The sequence below is a fragment of the Lipotes vexillifer genome, unplaced genomic scaffold (genome assembly GCF_000442215.2).
Source record: "Lipotes vexillifer unplaced genomic scaffold, Lipotes_vexillifer_v1.1 scaffold691, whole genome shotgun sequence".
In the NCBI taxonomy this organism is placed as follows: Eukaryota; Metazoa; Chordata; class Mammalia; order Artiodactyla; family Lipotidae; genus Lipotes; species Lipotes vexillifer.
In genome coordinates this window covers 358,785-378,799 of record NW_006788040.1, presented here as the reverse complement: position 1 = coordinate 378,799, position 20,015 = coordinate 358,785, and the positions used below count along the sequence as shown (strand labels likewise).

Genomic DNA, 20,015 nt, shown 5'->3' with positions numbered 1-20,015 from the left:
CCCAGCCATGTGACTCACCCCGGCCTTCAAGCCACCCTAGATGACTCCGTTTGGAGATGAGCTGTGCCCACTGGGTCCTGCCCAGATTACATGTGTGTTATCCAAATAAATGATGGCTGTAGTTTTACCACTAAGTTTGGGGGAGTTTGATATGTTCAAATAGATAACTGGAAACCCTCTTGGTGCCACGTACCACAAACGCACATCATCATCACCATCACCTTCACCATTATCACCACCATTGTCATCATCCTCATTACCATCACAACACCATCACCACCACCGCCACCATCATCATCATCATCCTTATCCAATCTCTCGGGACCCTGTGCTTAGCAAACCCTCTGAAGCTTCCAGGCCCCAAAGTACATGCTGCACCTGAAATACTAGAACATACCCTGCTCTTTCTTGCTCCCCTAAGTTTGCATGCTCTGTTCCCTTCACCAGGATTGTTCTCCCCAAGATTCACCTGGAAAGTGCCAGCTCCTCTTTGAACACTCCCCTCTTTGGGGGAAGTCTATCCTGATGTCCTAGGCAGTAACTCCTGTCTTCCCTTGGTGTCGCTGGCCCCTTCATCTTACCATCTCTGTATTAGTGTCCTAGGGCTGCCAGAACAAAATACCACAAGCAGAATGGCGTAAACAATGGGAATTTATTCTCTTATGATTCTGTATGCTAGCAGTCCAAGGTCAAGGTGTCAGCTGGGTCGACTCCTTCTGGGGGTATACGAGGGAGAATCTGTTCCATGACTCTTGGCTTCTGGTGGTTTCCTGGCAATCGCTGGTGTTTCATGGCATCTGCTGCATCACTCTGATCTCTGCCTGTATCTTCACGTGGCGTTCTCCCTGTGTGTGTGTCTGCCTCCAAATTTCCCCTTTTCATAGGGGCACGGATCATATTGAATTAGGGACCCACCCTACTCCAGTATGACCTCAAATAAATTTAACTGATTGACTCAGCAATGACCCTATTTCCAAATAAAGTCAAATTCTGAGGTATTGGGGGTTAGGACTTCAACATATGAATTTTGAGGGGGGTATAATTCAACTCATAATCATCAAGGTTCTACTCTTAAGCTATTACCATCCCCCCTCCTTTGTATCCCCTACTCTGCCCATTCCAGGAACAAGACAGGTACTGAGTGAGTGTTGGCTGAAGAATGAAGAAACAAATCAAAGCTGGCAAAATTTGTTAAGCACTGATTAGTTCCCACCTTCACGGTAATCATTTTAATCTCTTTAGCTCATTCAGTAGGGTTTCCCATTTTTTCTAGATTTGAGAAAACGATTTTATACGGAGATATAAAGGGGCAAGCCTATCTAAAACGTCCTTGAAGAATGATTTAGGGCACTGCAAGATTTATTACACAGCAATGGCTATTAACATAATATGGTAAGAGTACAGAGATACACAGATAGAATAAAGGAACAGAAAAAAAAAAAAACAGCCCATAAACAAACAGACCCCACACATATGTGTCAATCTACTATGGGACACAGAGGCAACTTCGCACCACAGTGGGGGAAATGGATTTCTCAATAAATTGCCCCGGGACAACGGTGGTTCAAAGTGGAAAAAAAGAGAAAAAAGAAATTAGGTCCCTGGCACACACTATTACAGAAAAATCAACTCCAGGAGGACTGAGAATTTAAGTGGGAAAAGCAAAACTCTAAAACTTTTAGGAAAAAACAAAAATCTGGAGAATATATTTGTGAGAAGTGGGGTGGGAAGGAAATCTCTTAAAGAAGACATGGCAGATACAAACCATAAAGGAACAGACTGATGTTAGACCACATCAAAATTTAAAACTACTGCATCAAAAGATACCAAAGTAAAAAGAAGCTGCTCTCTGGGAGGGGATATTTGCACTACAGAACACCAACCAGTGATTAACATTTATATAGAGAACACCTTGGCTATCTCATGTCATCCTTGCTGTAACCCTGTTAGGGAGGCACTATTTTTTCCCTGTTTTTCCAAGTGGAAGCATTAAGGTTCTGAGGCCCCATCACTGGCCAAGCCTCCAGAACAGCCATTAGGATCCAGGCCAGTCGGATGCAGGAACCCAGCCCCCAGTTGCTATGCTAAGTGACAACCCCAATCAAGTTGTGAACAAAGGAACCAAGGAACACACAAACCTACAAACAGGTCATTGTGACCTCTCTCCGGGATGGAGTGGGGATGGGCAGGGTTTGGGGCTCTGCTGGGCAGATCTAAGAAAACTCCCAGGCTCAAGGTGGTAAGGCAGTTCTGTGGGAATGGCAGGCAGTGGATACATTTTTAAGGGCTGGAGCATCCATCACATGCCCTTGAGTGACTGCTCAGCAACCACACAAGAAGGACTGAGAGGTCAGCCAAGCCAGCCACTCATGGGGTAAAGAGGGTTGTAAGTCAGGTGGAGGCTCAGAGAGGTTGGACAATGTGCCCAAGGTCACACAGCTAAGCAGCTGCAGAGCTGAAAATTCTCGAAGAGGTTGCCCACCCCTCACCCAGTCACTTTCTGGTTCTCTTGTCTTTCTGTGTCTCTGTCTTTCATACAAGTGCACGTGTGCACACACACACTACACGCAGCACCCCGGCTCGCACGGGGATAAGTGCACGCAGCACCACGGCTCCCACGGGGGATAAAAGACACTGCTGCGGACAAGTTGCAAGTCACACTTTATTCACTCGCCAGGATGTCTGGTGGGATCCTAGGCAGCTGGCCAGGCCCCTGGGAAGGAGGAAATGGGGGGCACTAGTTGGAGGGGTGGAAGGTGCCTCGCTGGTGCCACTGCATGTCACGGATGCGGCGCACGGACTGCACCTGGGGCTGGGGGGCCCCGAAGTCGCCGCTGTCCTTGTAATCACCCTTCTCCAGCAGGTACTGCAGCCCGCGGTACCCGGGGTACTGGTAGCCGACCCACCTGCAGGGCCAGAGGTGGGAAGAGGGGACGTGGGGAGATAGAAGATGCAGACGGAGAGAGAGGGAGGGAATTGTCTAGCCACTAGGAAGGGTGGGGCCTCCCAATCTTTTCACACTAACTGGGTGTTGAGCAGGTACACCCCCACCCTTCCCGGGACCAGCCTCTGCTTTCTTCCTTCCCTTGATGGGGAGCTCACTATCTCCAGAAGCAACTTTTAACTGAAGGCCTGACACTGGGTTCAGAGGAAGGGGTGATCTCAAGCTCATTTAAGCTTAGAAGAAGACAGGCCTCTTAACCCAACCCCTGGCAAGGCCAAAGGACAGCAGGCTAGGTCCCAGGAGCCCTCCATGATTCCTCCACCCTTTGAAGCCATCACCATTTAAGGGTCACTCACTCTGAGTACCTGATGACCATTACAGTCTTCTCCCCAGAAAGCATCACAGTCCTGGCCCAATGGACCTGCCCATCCAGCCCCTGTGGACACCTCTAGCTCTGCTTCTCAGACTTGGGCCCCTATATCTCTGCAGCACAGCCACTCCGTCCCTTGTAGAGCCCATCAGACTCACCAGGCTCCTCCCACCACAGGACCTTTGCATGTGCTGTTCTCACCGTCTGGGATGTCCTTCCTTCTCTTTACCTCTACAATACCTACTTTCTTGAGACCTCGGCTCAAGAGTGCCTTCCTCGGGGAAGGAGGCCAGATTCGTGCGGATTCCTGAACTATTAACAGTTGTCCACAACCAGACTGCTAGCTACACAAGGCAGAGGCCAGGTCTGTTTAACCTACCTTGACTTACTGATGACTTAGCACGGTGCCTGGCATATGACGTCACTCGACAAATTGAATCAATGAATGAATAAACGAGTAAATGGAGGGGAACATGAATACAGAACTTTGCACGCTCTGAGAGTTTGACAAGCCCCAGAAAGCCAGTATGTGTTGGTAAACTAGCTCTCTTGGGGCGGGGGCGGCAAAAAGGAGTCTTGATTTGTAACATTCTCCAATTTCTGAGGTGTAAATACTTCATGATGGCTCATTTCAGGTTACCAGCGATTAAAGAACCAGCTCACATAAATTCTGAAAAGTTAACAGCCAGCTTTTGCAAGCTGGTACAAGCTGGCTCCAGCATGCCACTGCCCAAAGCCCATCGTCAGACTCCCCATGGAATCCAAATTTTTCACACTGAGAAACTCCCCAATGCTGATGGTTGAGGTTTATGTGCCGAAGTTTAACTTGGTGGAGAAGGCTCCCTCCTATCCCCAATCTCAGGAACTCATGCAGTCAAAGGCCAGAACCGGCTGGACTTCCTGCCTCCCCCAGCTCTGTTAAGACCATTCAACTCATTCCCAGCTTCTGCTCCCCGCCCCGCCCCGCCCCCGCCCCGCCCCACCCCGCCCATTTACTGTCCTGCTCTTTGGGGCTGAGGTCAAGGCCAAGGTTACCCTCCTCCAGAGGTAGGGTGTTGCCCAAAAGGCAGGTCAGGATGGAACTTCAGGGGCTGAAAGCCATGTGTAGGCTGATGATTTCAACGCCCATTCTCCAATGAGAAGACTGAGATCAGGAATGTATGAGATCCCCAGAGTTCAGGATACAGCAGGACTTAGCAGCCCAGGGTCTGGGCTCCTGGGGTGGGGCAAGCCAGGGCTGGCGGTGCACTCACGTGCCACTCTGCACCCGCACAGAAGACACCTTCTCCTGGTAGCCGTGGGCGTGGAAGCTGGGCACATCATCGTCTATCACCTCCATTTTCTTCCCTGTGAAGTTGGGGTTCTCATAGAGGATGATCTTATGCTCCTGGCTGTCCTGTGGACAGGGAGTGGGGGAAAGCGAGTGTGAGTGAGAGCGCCCAGGGTACCCTGGGGTTGGGACCAGCAGGCTGCACCTGCAGCCCTCTGGCCCAAGACCCCCACCACGTGAGTGTCTATGGCAATGGCATCCAACAGGGTTTGTTCATTAAGATCCTACTGGGCTATTTTTACGTAACAGACACTCCAGATTCTACACTTTGGGGACTATTTGATTCTGAAATGGCATTTTTCCCTCCCAACGCCTCAACTCCCCTTTTTGAGAATAAATGGCAGCCATGATACACATACACACACACACACACACACACACACACACACACACACACACACACAGGCTTATCGTCCCTCTAGTAGACACTTGAAATATTTTGGCTTTCCTTCATCTCCACATATCTTCCCATCCTCCTGTTCCTGTGACATTTTTCTTAGTCATCTCCTTTCATCCTTTAAACTACTTTTATGCTGTTTGGTGGATAAGAAAACTGAGGCTTAGAGAGGTAAAGTGACTTGGTCAAGGTCACACAGCCGGAAGTGCCAGAGCCAGCAGAGGAACCCAGGTCTGTGGAATGCCAAGTCCAATGTTCTCCGATTTTCCATCTAGCTCTGGAGAGAACTAGACTGGGCTGGGGAGGTTTGGGAGTATAACTGAGCATCACTGGGCCCTCTGCCCTCCAGAGAGTTCACACACTAGTAATCAGGATCAGAGAAGCTCTGAAAGGTTACACTGGCACGAGTCGTGAACAAGAGCTAAACTGCCTTCTCCTCCAGCCCGAAACCCAGAACTTCTTTGAATATTTATGGTGGCAATCATTTATGGAACGATTGCTTTGTGACAGAAATCACACAGCCCTGGACAGCACCATCCACATAGAAGAGAATGTGAACAGCGCCCCCTGGAGCATCTTGAATGAAGCCCCTGAAGTCACAGGATGTGGCAATTCTCAGGCTAAGCCTGCTGGTACCTCAGGACAGTAGATACTAATATCCCCATCTTACAGGTGAGGAAACTGAGGCTCAGGGAAGTGAAGTGACTTATGCGAGGTCACACAGCCAGGAAGTCTCCCGCCAGTCAGAAGGGGCACGATGCCAGAGGTAAAGGCTCCTTCCTGGTCCCCAGACTGCTGGCTCCAAGGGGGCAAAGAGAGGAAGAAGACGAGGGTCAGGGGCTTACCACTTTGATGGGCCTCAGGGAGCTGAGGGAGTCTGTCCTCCGACTGCTGGTCCATGAGTCCCAGCGGGGGTACTCACCCTTCTCAAACACAAACTGCTCCCCTTTGCAGTTGGCTTGCTCGTAGCCCACCCAGCTGCAGTGGAGACAGAGAGAGAGAGGGCAAGTCAGGCTCACTCCAGGCTTCCTCTGGTGGGACCCTGGCTACTCGTTTGGGCCCCAGAGCTCACAGTTGCCCAGCTCATCACAATGAGTAGCAGCCTCATTTAAATCTGAGCACAGCAAATCCAAGAGGAGCGTCACCTCAGTCATCCAGAACCCAGCACAGTGCTGACTTCAATCACCTGGAACATAACCAAGAAATAAGGAGGAAGCCTAAAAGATGGCCTAGCAACAAACACAGATGTACAGAACCCATGTCCCAAGGCCAATGGTATGCTGGTAAATTAAAAGCCAGCTCTGAAAAACAAAACAAATCCTGTTTGCAGCGTTTGCTAATTTCCACGGTGTAAATACTCCCACCGTGGCCAGTGTCAAGCTCTCAGTGTGACATCAGTGAACATGGAGTTGGGAAGAAACGTGCCCAATCAGCTTTTACCACCGAGAACGGACTGCAGAACATCCCTGTATCTAAAGCTCACATACCTTGCTCATACCAACCCCTTCTCTCTGGGTCTCTTTCCTCTTTGGTTCTTGATGGTGGTCTCTGGACTCCTACACTACACAAAACTCTAACAGTCTTAGATCCACAGTAGAAGAGAAAATCCTTAAACGGAAGGATTACCTGCCGGTGGGGCATGGCTAATAGAGGAAAGGGGACAATAAGAAAAAGGTGGCACCGACTTCATGATGCCTGGCATTCTGGGGCGTTCATTGCAGAGGCAGACAGTTCAGCCTGGCACAGTGACAACTCTTTGGAAGAGTAATCTAAGTCCTTAACGGAAGGAGAGATGGTGTTTCTTGCTGCTTGTAGAAGAGGATGCCCTCTTGATCTGGCAATTCAGCTTTAGACAACGTGTCCTTAGAAAACAGTTGTCAAAGAGCTCACAGATACATGGGTAACGATGTTCATCACGGTGTTGTTTATAATATCAAATAATCAAAACAACTTACACATCCAACGGGCAGGGCCTGGTTGAGTAAATTATGTCGTATCCCGTAATGAAATGTTACAAAGGTATGAAAAACAATGAAGTACGGGGTTCTCAAACTTAACTGGGCAGAAATATCACAAGGTGGTGGGTTTGTGAAATGCAGATTCCTGGGCTCCAGGCCCAAGAGTTTTATTCACTGGGCCAGGGCTGGGACCCAAGAATCTGCGCTTCAAAGCCTCCCCACCTTCTGTGATTCTGATACAGATTTACCTCCAAAAAACTCTTTGAAAAGCATTGACATAAAATGCTACTTAATGACATGGAGAGAATTTGAGATAAAAGTTTTCAAAATGAGTTATAAAACAGTATGTAAAGCATGATCTGACTTTTGATTAAGTATATATCTAATATATATTTGATGAAATATATACAGAGAAAAATATAAGTTTACGTGAAAATCTTAATGGTTACTCTGAGTGGTAAGACTAGAATCGTATGGTTTTTTTGCACTAAACCACTGTGCCCTAATTTTAAACAATAAACAATAATTAATAAAAATATCAAAGTTATATTTTTTAAAAGAAAGCAGAGGAGGAATGTAAGGTCTATTTGAGAAATTCCTCCATCCAAGTACTAAAAAAAAAAGACAACTGAAAAATCAGATGTGGTGCTTCAGTTGTCAAAACTTCAAGCATCCAGGAAGGCATGCTCTCAGGCTCACTGATGCTCTGAGTGCATCAGCTAAGTGGGCCTGGGCAGGGCCATTCCTTTGGCTGTGTTCTCCACACCAGCAGACTCTGATTCAATTAGGGTCATCACACACTGCAGAATTCCCGGAGAACCTTGAGGTGTGGTGCGGGTCATCCAGGACCCACACTAGACTCACTGACCTGTGGTTGGGGGTCACTTGTGGCCACCCCTGATTCTGGAGGCTCTTGGAGAGAAGGAACAGTCAGGGAAACACAAGGAGAGGTCCCTGCAGGCTGTGCTCAACTATGTCTCCTGAGCGCGGCAGAGTCAGACCTGACCAGTCACCTCCCCTTCTCTCTTGGGCCAGGGGTCCCAAGCCTGCTGGCCCCCCAGTGTGTCAGCATATCTGCGAAAACCAAGTATCCCCAGCTCCTGGTAAGGGAGCGGTGGTTGCAGAGCTGGGGTATCCAGCTTTAAACCTCCCAGGAGAGCGAGGACACTCCCAGAGCCAGAGATTGGCAGCTCTAAAAAGGTCCATGCGAGTCACTGTGTCTGTCTCCCTGCCTCAAGAAAGTGGATGACCTTGGTGTCAGGCTTTTCACATGAGCTCCATCCCATCATCCCCAGGAGGACATGGTTATCCTCATCCTACAGAGAAGAAAACCGAGGCTCAGAGAGAGAAGTTCCTAGTCCAACGTCACACAGCACAGAAGTGGTGGAACCAGGATTTGAAACCCAGCTCTATCTGACCTCAAACCACAAGCTCTCTCCACAGGGTGCCAAGACCCCAAATCCTGGTCCCCTAATTGCACAGTCTAGGAGCTCAGTGAGAGCGGATCCCTCCAGCTCGCTCTACAGCCTGATTGCCTCACCCTGGCAACTCCTGACCAAGTGAGGCCCCCCAGGTACTTACGGTCCAGCCTGCACCAGGACAGAGCCTGCCTTCTCCACGCCGGTCTCCTTCAGGTTGGGGCAGGGCCCATTGAGCTCATGTGAGTGGCCCTGGAAGTTTTCCTGCTCAAAGATGATGATCTGCAACAGGAGGAGAGAGTCAGACCCCCGTCCCGATGGGGAGGAGGGAGAACAGGGCAGTGGGGGTGAGTGGGCGTAGGGAGGGGACTCAGAGAGCCTTGGAGGATACTTAAGGGTTCCACACTCGGGAATCACGAACCAAATATAAAGTCTGACAGTCTTGGCTCCAGTTACCAGCTGTGAGACCTTGAGCCAGTACTTCACCTGAGCCTCGGTTTCCCCATCTGTAAAATGGGAAATAAAGACAGAACCTACATCATGGGGTTGTTGGAAGGATTCAGAGGAGCGTTAATGGTTAGCACACCGTATTTGCTCTGGGTGTGGGAGGCATAATTATATTAAAGGACATGCTAAGGATCCCAAGTCGGTAAGTGGCGGAGCTGAAATCAGAGCCCAAGCTCGTCTGATGCTGTTTCCTGTAGAGCAGCATTCTGGTACCACTGGTCTGTGGAGCAGAGTAGGGGTAGCAAGATGCTAGACCATGCTGCTTAAGCTTCTCCTGCCCCCATTAGAGCTGGACCAGTTCTGCCGTATCCACCCTCCACCCCCATTTCACCCATAAGACTACGCATACCTGTGCCCTTTTCTTAAGCCCCCACAGGTTTTGCAGGCTTTCCTCCCCCTCTGGATACTTCTTAAGAGGACTTCACTCCCCTTGCCTCACCTGCCTCTCAGCAGCCCAGGGAAGGGCCGGCAGGATCCCCATCAGGAAAAGGGAAGATCAGCAAACTGAAAGGGCTGCTCCGGCCTCACAGCCAAGTGCTAAGAGGTGGGGGAGGGGGGCAGCTGGCTCCTGTCAGGATTCCAGACAGAACTTGGGGGCAGACGTTTTCCAGCCACACTTGCCCCAGGGGACTGCCTCTGGATGAAGGGGGGCGGGGTTCAGGGAAGGGGGCATCCAGGAGGGGCAGCTGCACAATCCAGGCGGTCAGCACTGGCTGGGTAAACACGCCCCTCTCTCCCAGGCGGGGGATTAGCCAGACAAAGCCACGGGAGGGAGGCCCAGCAAGGTTCAGAGTCAAATTCCATGGGCTCAGTTCAGCCTTTACCATCACTGACAAGACCACAGATGGGTCAGGAGAACTGGGCTCCTATGTCGCCCTGTTGCATCCAACTGTGCAACCTGAGGAAGCCACGCGATTGCTCTGAGCCTCAGCTGCCCCATCTGTAAAATGGGGAATCATGCCTATTCTGCAGGCTTATCGAGAAGAATCAAGAACCTGGGAGTCAGGGGCTAGTGGATTATGACACTGGCCTGGGAGACAAGGGCTTACAGGGGCAAGGAGGGCAAGGCAGGTCAGACTCCCCATGCATTTGAAAGGCCTCAGAGCCCAGGAGCTCAGTATTATTATTGTTGTTGTATGTATCAACAAATGGATGCTAAAAATTTACATATTACCTAATCCTTTCAACCTGCACTGTCCAATTCAGCAACTGCTAGACGTCTATTGAACATGTGCAACTAATCTGAATTAAAATGTGCTATGGGTATCAAATACACATCAGATGTTGAAGATACAGTATGAAAAAAAGAAGGTAAAATAGATCTCTAATAATTTTTCTACTGACTGTACATTAGGATATATTGGGCTTAATAAAATATATGAAAATTAATTTCCCCTGTTTCTTTTTACTTTGTTAACATGGCTACTAGGAAGCGTTAAAGTCCATAAGTGGCTCCCATTTGAAATTGATTAGACAGCGCTGCTCCAAGCCACATCGCACTGGGCTTCTTGCTGCTCAAACTTACCCATCTCACTCCAACCCCTGGGCCTTTGCACTCACTGTGCCCTTTGCCGAGAATGCTCTCCCCTACCCCCCATTCCCCAACTTTCACTGCTTCCTCACTTGACTGGGGGCTCTGTTCAATGTCACCTCCTCAGAGAAGTCCTCCCTGACCACCTTAGCTAACACGTTCCTCGTCCACCCTGACCCTAAAGAACCCACTCTTGTTTCTTCCTAACACTTTTCACTCCTTGAAGTTATATATTTATTAGTTTATTTATTGTCTTTCTTCTAGAAAGTAAGTCTCTTAAGGGACAGAATTGGGGTGAACTGGGGTGGGGGCCCAAATCAGACAAAAAGGCAGTTCAAGGACGGAATCTAAGCCTGGGGCCTCTGAGGCAGAGGGAAACAGGAGGGCAGCCTGGTGGACTGTTGCTGGTAGAAGTTTGAGGGCAGATTCAGTATGACAAGCCCCTGACATTGGGATAAGATCCCACCGCCCTTAGGAGGAAAAAACAAAGAAGGCTGGCGTTAGGTGGACACGCATTAGGCTGAGCCTGTTTTCTTTGTTTTTGTTTTTGTTTTTGTTTTGCAGTACGCAGGCCTCTCACTGTTGTGGCCCCTCCCGTTGCGTTGCGGAGCACAGGCTCCAGACGCGCAGGCTCAGCGGCCGTGGCTCACGGGCCCAGCCGCTCTGCGGCATGTGGGATCTTCCCGGACCGGGGCACGAACCCGTGTCCCCTGCATCAGCTGGCGGACTCTCAACCGCTGCGCCACCAGGGAAGCCCTGAGCCTGTTTTCTTTGCCTCTTCACAATTACCTTATGCCATGAGTCCAACGCTCCCCATTTTTTGAAGGAGGGACCTGAGGCTCAGAGAGGTCAAGTGACTGGCCAAGGTCACACAGCAGGTGTGGAGTCAGGATTCCCACCCCACCTCCCATTCACAAGCCCCCTCTCAGACTGGACCGAGGGTCTGCCTCGGCTTTGGGGACCTACCCTGGCCAATGGGGTAAAGGGTGCCGAGAAAATTAAGTCTCCAAAGCCAGAAGGATGCTAGTCACGGGCTGGGGAGGGGCCTTCTGAATCAGCACCCCGTCCAGTGTGCAAGCTGGGGAGACTGTGGCCCAGAGAGGGGTAGCCCCAGAAAGGAAGACACCAACCCCACTTTACAGGAGGGAAACCGAGTCTGGGAGAGGCACCGTGCTTGCCACCCCTTCCCGCCACATGGTACCCACCTTGGGGTTGAGGGGCTGAGGTTTGCCTGCTTGGGTCTGGTGGTCTGAGGCCATGGTGAGCTGTCCGGTGCAGGAATGACCTGGAAGGCAAGGCATGGGGGAAGCAGCAGTGAGAACCTCTCTCTGGGCCCTCGGTTCCCTCACTGGGGGGGGGGCAGGGGTGGTGGTGGCGGTGTGTCCCGGGGCCACATCACTCCAGCCCCACGTCCTGTTTTCTGTCTCCCTGATTTCAGGTTGTCCTAGGGCAGTGGGGACGGCCAGCGGCTGCCTGAACGTCCATCCTTAGCTTCGCTTCTTTGTGTCCAGGCCGGCTCCGAGGGGGGACAGAGAAATGAGGTCTACTAAAAAATAAAGTGAGAAACTAGAGTGTGAGTGGGAACCCATATGGCCCCATATAATTGATGCTATTATGCATAAATTTCTTATGCATCAATTGATATTGTGCAGAAATTTCTTGATTCAAAGAAAATAATGTGGGCAGACAAACCCCACGCACTGGCTGTGCCTGGCCGGGTTTTAGCTCCCAATCTGCCATCTCACAAAGTCCCCTGGGCCCCCGCCCCTCATCCCCAACTTCCTCCTTGACTCCTGCCCCCCCCATCCAGTACCCAGAATGCTCCTTTCCACCATTGGCCTTATCCTCCCCTCCACCACCCAAATAGTACACAAGGCTGTTATGGAACTCCTGCCACAAGAAAGCAACGACGTGAGTATTATGGAAGTTCAGGCACTGAGGTCAGCGGCAGGGAGAGTTTCTTAGCAGCCAAGAACATCAGAAAATTCTGGAAGGGTGTCAGTTTCTTCCCCCTTCCCACAGGATGGGCAGAGAACACAGCCTGCGTTTTCCCAGTGTAGAGGGGAAACCTGCCTCCTTCTCCAAAGATAACATCCGGCTTCCAGAAGCTCCTTCCACACCAGAGGCCAGGCCAGGATGTTCCTCAAAAAGGGGACATTCAACTAAGCAGCTTGGGAGCCAAACCTGCCCTTCTCCCCGAAGAAACCAGCCCTCTGGGTCTGTCACTGTGCCCAAGATGCCACATTACAGCCCCAGCAGCATCCTCAGACTAAAGATTAAGCTCAGGTGGTTCAACTCAGGTGCTTCCTCCGCTGCCTAACCAGCATCAAGGGCCTGGGAAGGTCATCCCCTCTGTGCCTCAATTTCCTGTTCTGTAAAATGGGGACAGGATGGTGCCTGGTCATAGCTATGAACAGGTTGTGATGATCCAATCATATAACACAGAAAAGCTCAAGCACTTGGCAGCCATCCCGGAACCCACTCAGTGCTCAGTACACGGCAGCAATTATGGCATTCTTAGGGTCCTTTCCACCCAGTTTTAGTGCCTTTGGAGTCACCTGTTGCTGGGAGCTCCCCGAGAGGGGGGCTGCTTCCTAGCTGTCCCGAGGCGGGACACAGAGCCAGTGCCCAGGAGTGTTTGTGGACATGGAGAGAGCTGACTCACCGCCCTAGAAATGAAGCTGAACCTTCCGTGGTTTTACTCCTTCCACTTGCAAACCCTCAGTTATATTCTCCACCGGCAAAACGAGGATGCTGATGGACTGTTTAATACTAATGAAGAGCATCACCAAAATACACACTGTGCCAGGCACTGTGCTAGACCACTCACCTATGTATCTCTGAGCCCCACAGCAAAGGAGGTTTTATGACCCCCTTCCCATTTAACAGAAAAGAAAACCGAGGCTCAGCACCTTGAGGTCTTTGCCCCAAGTCACCTCGTCAGAAAGTGATAGCCTCTGGATTTGAAGCCGGGTCTCCCACACTTTCCATCAGGGAGGAGGATGAGAGAAAAAGGCAAAACAAGCAAGAGAGGCATTCTTACCAGTGACACCAGCCCAAGAGTGCCCGTGGAGCCGGCCGGCGGGAGGTGGCATTTATACCTTCCCCAGCAGTGCCGGTGCCAAGGCGGGTGACTGCTGCGTCCCTGCGGAAAGCGGGGCGAGAATGCTGGATTAAGCCCGCACCAAAGCCCAGGTCAGCAAATGCCCACAGACATTGTGTCTCTGCACAATAATGTCATCAGCTTTCAGATTCGGCTGCGCCAGGGTGGTCAGGCGGTTGAGCAAGGAGATGCCCGCTTTGCATGCATCAGCCGTCCAGCTGCCAGGACCAGGGGCATGCTGGGTTCACTGATGTGGTCAGTTGAGCCCCGGGGGAGGCAGACAGAGGCAAATCTCAGTGGCCCTGGTGAAAAAAAAAAACAAGGACAGGAAGGTGGTTTGGCAGGGTCCAGCATCCATCCATCCATCCATGCATTCAACAAATATTGATCAGGCGTGCGCTTGGTCCCAAGCGCTGCTCTAGGGGGTAGTGTCAGGGAGGGGACCTACTCCAGCCTGGACCATCCAGGAAGGCTCCTGGGAAGAGTCAAAGTCCTCAGGGATGAGGAGAAATTCGCCTGGGAAACCGGGTTGGGAGGAGGGTTCCAAAGAGAAGGGGACCAGGTACAAGGCACTGTCGCGGTATTTCAAGAAGACCTGCAAACAGGTTAATGCAGCTACAGGGTGGGCTGTGGTGGGGCAGGGCCTGGGCTGGGCGGCCAAGGTGGGAAGAGGCCTGATCTTGCAGGGCTGAGGAGAGGGGCCATTTTCATCCTGAAGGCCCCTGACTGTCCCAGCACTCACTGTTCCTCAGTGGGGTGCCCTTAGGATCCTTGGGCCCCATGGTGTGGAGAAACCTCTCACATCCCTCCTGCCGGCCTCATCGCTGCCTCATGGGCATTTGGCCTTAACTGGCATTCCTCCAGTTTGCACGTCCTCCTTGAAGACAGCTTGTGTCCAGACTGAATCCAAGGTCAGGCAGGAGAAAGGGGACAGCACGGGGGTTTGGAAACTGGGTTTGAGTGAAGGGACTTGCTCGCCCCTGCCTTCCATGCCCCCAACACACACACACACACACACACACACACACACACACACGCACACGCACACGCACGCGCACGCGCACGCACACACACACAACTGGCCCCCTGGGCATGCTGTGTCTGTAGCACTTCTCACCACCTGACATCATGTTACTCATTTATCTGCTGTCATTCCAAATACAAGATAAGCATCACAGGGAAGGGCCACTGTCTGCCTGGTTCACCACCTGTTGGGCTGTACCCACAAGCCTGTGAGCCCTGTAGTTTCCCAGGCTTGAGACCAAAGAAAGAGCCCAGAGACAGCGACAGAGACATCAGTGGTTTATTACACAGAGGATATTGGACATAAACGGTTCTGGAGCGACACCTCACCATGTGCGGCCAATGGCTGACCAGACATGGCAGAACTGTCCAGCTACTCAGGGAAGGAGGCTGCCCTTTATAGGGGGAATTGACGTCAGGTGGGCTCATCAATAACCAGGGACTAATGAAGCCCTATAATGAAGAGGTCTGGGTGGTCATGTGAGTGAAGCAGGGGCTGGTCGAGCAGGGGATGGACACAGAGCGAGAGAACATCCATCTTGAGAGGCCTGACCATACACGCCACCCCTACAGACCCCAGACGACCCTTGCAATCCTGGTCCACCCCACTTCCCCGATATCCCTGGGGTCAGGCCGGGGTGCGCTGCAACCGAACACCACAAATGCAATCTAGACACCGGCAGCTAAGGAGCATCACAAGTAAGCCAGGTGCTTGTCGGGTCAGTTTTTCATGTAAGTCCAGCAGAGGACCACAACGGCAATCAGCAATCAGACTCATCTCGCAGTGAGGCCACCACTGTCGCCCAGTCTGAGAACAGATTCCCTCCACTCAGACTAGGGTCGTAACGTAAGCTGTTCAACAGGCACAAGATAGGGAATATCACGACCATCAAGCAAAATACAAACAGTCACAGCACTGAGACAACCCACCCTGCCTGTGGTTTCCGTCCTGCCTGCAGGCCACACCACCTGTTCACCCTCGGTCCCCACAGCCGGCGCTGAATATTGAAGAGGTGGTTAAACAACAGGCCACAGGGTTAATATAATGGTGCCTTTCTCCAGTAGGGGCCCAGGTTAATTACCTTAGCGGCCTTAGGTGGGGTCGGGGAGAAGACAGGGGAAATCTGGAAGCCCCTTTCTAATGCTATTCTCCACGAAGCGGCAAACACAAACCACCGGGACTTACCTGCCAGTCCCAGGCCACTTTATAACAGTTCCCCGGGGGTAGATCCTGTGTCAAGGCCAAAAGTGAGTTGTTGTCCTGACAGGTGGCTGGCAACGGTCCTTTGGTCCCTCGGTGTCAACAGTTGAGCTAGTGTTGACTAGTTGCCTCTAGGTTAACACGGCGTAGGCGCCGGGACGATGCTCCGGGGACGCTCAGTGATATTTCGCAGGGCTCAAGTCAGCCTCCTGGTCCACGTGTTGAGAGCAAGCTCCCCTCTCAATCGTTCAAGTGGTCCCGTCATAGCCCAGCAGTGGTGGGGTAGCAAGGCAGGTGGAAAAGCGAGTGTACGGCATTTTTATCAGCCCATCCCTGGGCTTCATGGTCCTTGGTGGCTATCCATGTCCACGGGGGTCCTGTAGGTCACGCGTGGCTGTTCTAGACCCTGAATAGTGGTTGTGATGCTCGATGACTTGGGTCAGCTCCCACCTGTGGTAACGCGTTGTAGACGGCATGTAGCTGTGGTCCCATCCCCCTATATCGTTGCTCTGCCCCCTCCCATAGCTGGGACCAGAAACCCAAGGGTTCTCTTATTATTTTGCCATTGCCACGGACCCTAACCAAACCCCTCTGGGTAACTGGCCGCGTCCAATTCACAAGGCTGTCCCTGAGTTAATATCCCGAAAGCCTGTGTCTGTAATTGCGTATGGGTGCTGTTTTGGGGGTAGGTTTGTCTTACCCGTCCAGATAACACCCAAGTATGTGATGGATAATCCAGGTCCTTGTGTTTCCTCTGTATTCACCAGCCACCCCCGTGCAGTCAGATGAACCTGCTACTTCTAAACTGGAAAGAGACTCTGAGTTGAACAGGGCATCCTCAATGTAAGGAAGAGAAAGGCGGCTCTGGCGCTGGCCAGCCACCACAGGGCCCCGCGTGCTAGTGGACGGCCACCTCGGGATCACCCCCCGGCAACTTTCCGCTCCCGACAGCTCGGCGCTCACGGGAGTTTCCTCGGCCTCCTGGTTGGCCGGCCAACTGCTGGGCTGCACCCGCGGGCCTGTGAGCCTTGTAATTGCCCAGCCTTGAGCCTGGTACATCAATGGTCGCTGGACAGGGGACCTTACACGTCCGAAGCAAAGGGTCCTGGGGCGACACCCCGCCATGCGCAGCAGACAGCGAGCAGAACATGGCGGCACTCCTTACCACCTGGGGGTGGGGGGGAGGGAGGGAGGCTGCCATTTATACGGGGAACTGACGTGGGCTCATCAGTTACCAGGGAAACCGGCAGCTTGGGCACGCCCCTCACGGCCCTTAGGTTAATAACGATCACGAGGCCAGGTGTTTCCCTTTAATAAACTAGCAGGTGGAGCCGCTCTGGGCTAAGGATTAGGACAATCACTTGCTGGGGGCTGGGGGGCAGGTACGGTCACGTGAGCAGGTGCAGGTGAAGCAGGGGCTGGTCCAGCGGGGGACGTACAGAGAACGAGAGAACAGCCACCTTGAGTGGCCTGATCATACACCATCATATTCCCAAAGCCCAGTGCCTGACACGTAGTAGGGAGTGCCGTAACCAAGGGCCCCAAACTAGTGGCCTGAAACAACAGAATTTGGGGATGAAATGGTACAGCCTCTATGGGAAATAGTATGGCGGTTCCTGAAAAAATTAAGCATAGAATTCCCACATGATCCAGCAATTCTACTTCTGGGAATATACCAGGGACTTCAGTAGGTATTTGTACACCTATGTTCACAGTAGCATTACTCACAATGGCCAAAAAGTGGAAACAGCCCAGATGTTCACTGACAGATGATTGGATCAACACAATGTGTTCTATCCTTACAGTGGAATATCATTCAGCCTTAAAAGGGAGGGAAATTCTGACACAGGCTCTACAACCTGAACGAAACTTGAAGACATTATGCTAAGTGACAGAAGCCAGACACAAGAGGACAAATGATTCCACTTCTAGGAGATTCTTAGTGCAGTTAAATTTAGAGACAGAAAGTAGAATAGTGGTTGCTGGGGTCCGGAGGGAGGGGGGACGGGGGAATTATGGTCTAATGAGTACAGAGTTTCAGTTTGGCCAGATGAAAAACACTTCTGGAAATGGATGGTGGTGATGATTGCACAAGACTGTAAATGTATTTAATGCCATGGAACTGTATACTTAAAGGTGGTTAAAATGGTAAATTTTATGTTATGATTATTTTACCACAATAAATATAATGTCACAAAAAGACTTCCAGAAATGTATTGTCTCATAGTTCTGGAAGCTAAAAGTCTGAAATCACCTTCTTTTTCTAAGATTTTTTTTTTTTAATTGAAGTTAGGTGATTTACTATGTTGTGTTAATTTCTGCTTTACGGCAATGTGACTCAGTTATACATATATACATTCTTTTTTTAAATATTCTTTTCCATTATGGTTTATCATAGGATACTGAATATAGTTCTCTGTGCTGTACAGTAGGACCTTGTTGTTTATCCATTCTGTATACGATAGTTTGCATCTGCTAATCCCAAACTGCCAAACCTTCCCTCCCCCATCCTCCCCACCCCCCTTGGCAACCACAAGTCTGTTCTCTATGTCCGTGAGTCTTTCTATTTCACAGATAGGTTCATTTGTGTCATATTTTAGATTCCACATATAAGTGATATATGGTATTTGTCTTTCTCTTTCTGACTTACTTCACTTACTATAATCTCTAGGTCCAACCATGTTGCTGCAAATGGCATTGTTTCTTTTTTTTATGGCTGAGTAATACTCCATTGCATATATGTACCACATCTTCTTTATCCATTCATCTGTCAATGGACATTTAGGTTCCTTCCATGCCTTGGCTATTGTGAATAGTGCTGCTATGTACATAGGGATGCATGCATCTTTCTGGATTAGAGTTTTGTTTGGATATATGCCCAGGAGTGGGATTGCTGAATCATATGGTAACTCTATTTTTAGTTGAAATCACCTTCTTGATGTTACAAAGAGTACAGGCCTTGGTGTCCCCAAACACAGTTTGATCCTTAGATACAAAGGAGCCAGAGCTACAAGGAGCCTTGGAGGCCACCAAGTCGAGAACTTGTCCCCTCTTTCAACACCGACACTCCCTTCTCATGACAATTATTGTGTGACAGCCCTTTCCTGAAATAAAATTGAAACTATAACTCACCTATGTACATACTTTCAGAATAAATTCATAATAAAATGTCCTAACTATAATATATAAGAATAAGTAAAATAAAATGTGTAATAATATGTATTTCAATAGATAAAGGTTTGGACACAGTTATACCAGAATGATGTAAACAAGGAGTTAAGTATTTGTGCTACTTACAGTGGACAAGTTTGGATAAGAAGTTAATATTGGGGCTTCCCTGGTGGCGCAGTGGTTGGGAGTCTGCCTGCCGATGCGGGGGACGCGGGTTCGTGCCCCGGTCCGGGAAGATCCCACATGCCGCTGAGTGGCTGGGCCCGTGAGCCATGGCCGCTAAGCCTGCGCGTCCGGAGCCTGTGCTCCGCAGTGGGAGGGGCCCCAAGAGTGAGAGGCCCGCGTACCGCAATAAAAAAAAAAAAAGAAGTTAATATCATATGCCCATGAAGAATCTTCTTAAACATAATACAGCCAGACATGAGGAGTGGCCCAGAGGTGATTTATTGGTGATGCAAACACTGCAGGCAACATTGCCGCAGGTGCCATGATTCTTTCCAAAATGGGGAGGAATGCTTGGTCAAGTTCCCACCCGAGGGTAGGGAGCTGGGGTATTTATACACTAATTCCTATTGGATGAGGGCTGCTCCTAGTAGGCAGTAATTCCCCAGAATGCCAGCTGCCCCCCGGCACACAAGCATGCAGATGCTGGCAGCTGGAAGTGGCCCTCACACACCACCACTTCAGGTTCTAAGGTCTATGGGAAAATACATAGTATCTGCTACCATCCAGGGGCAGATAAAAGACATCCAGGGTGAAGGCTGGGGAGAGGGGGCAGCTGGCAGCAGGAAGTGGCAGGAGGACCCCAGGAGAAGCAGGTGGGGGGATGCATTTGCTGAGGCTCCCTAATGGTGGACCCCTAGGAGGATGCCCACAGAGTCCGCCGCCTGGCTTCCAGGGGTCCTTGGGCTGCAGTCCTGTCTCCATGAGCCCTGCTCACCCCCCAGGTCCCATTCTCCTCGTGAAGCCTTGTCACAGCTTGGACTCCCCAAGCCCGGCCACGGAGCCTAAGTTCCTTATTTTCTTGCTTGCGCTGGCAGCCTTAGGATGACCACCGCCCCC

General features: G+C 50.8%; 1 protein-coding gene across 1 annotated transcript; it reads right to left on the bottom strand.

Annotated features, from left to right (window-relative positions):
• Positions 1-2,644: 2,644 nt before the first annotated feature.
• On the bottom strand, positions 2,645-13,519 carry CRYBB2 (crystallin beta B2). Its single transcript, XM_007461131.1, has 6 exons — positions 13,499-13,519; positions 11,661-11,740; positions 8,581-8,699; positions 5,887-6,019; positions 4,568-4,710; positions 2,645-2,906 (listed from the first exon to the last, which is right to left on the bottom strand). The coding sequence occupies exons 2-6, from the start codon at positions 11,712-11,714 to the stop codon at positions 2,738-2,740; spliced, it is 618 nt and encodes a 205-aa protein (XP_007461193.1). The 5' UTR covers positions 11,715-11,740; positions 13,499-13,519; the 3' UTR covers positions 2,645-2,737.
• Positions 13,520-20,015: the final 6,496 nt, after the last annotated feature.

Bases quoted from the DNA above. Each gene is read 5' to 3' on its own strand.
- CRYBB2 (XM_007461131.1), bottom strand. From the start codon at position 11,714: ATGGCCTCAGACCACCAGACCCAAGCAGGCAAACCTCAGCCCCTCAAC. The intron at 4,711-5,886 runs GTAAGCCCCTGA...CCCTGTCCACAG, and splicing joins CCCTGAGGCCCATCAAAGTG to GACAGCCAGGAGCATAAGAT. The intron at 2,907-4,567 runs GTGAGTGCACCG...CTGGCCCTGCAG, and splicing joins GTGCGGGTGCAGAGTGGCAC to GTGGGTCGGCTACCAGTACC.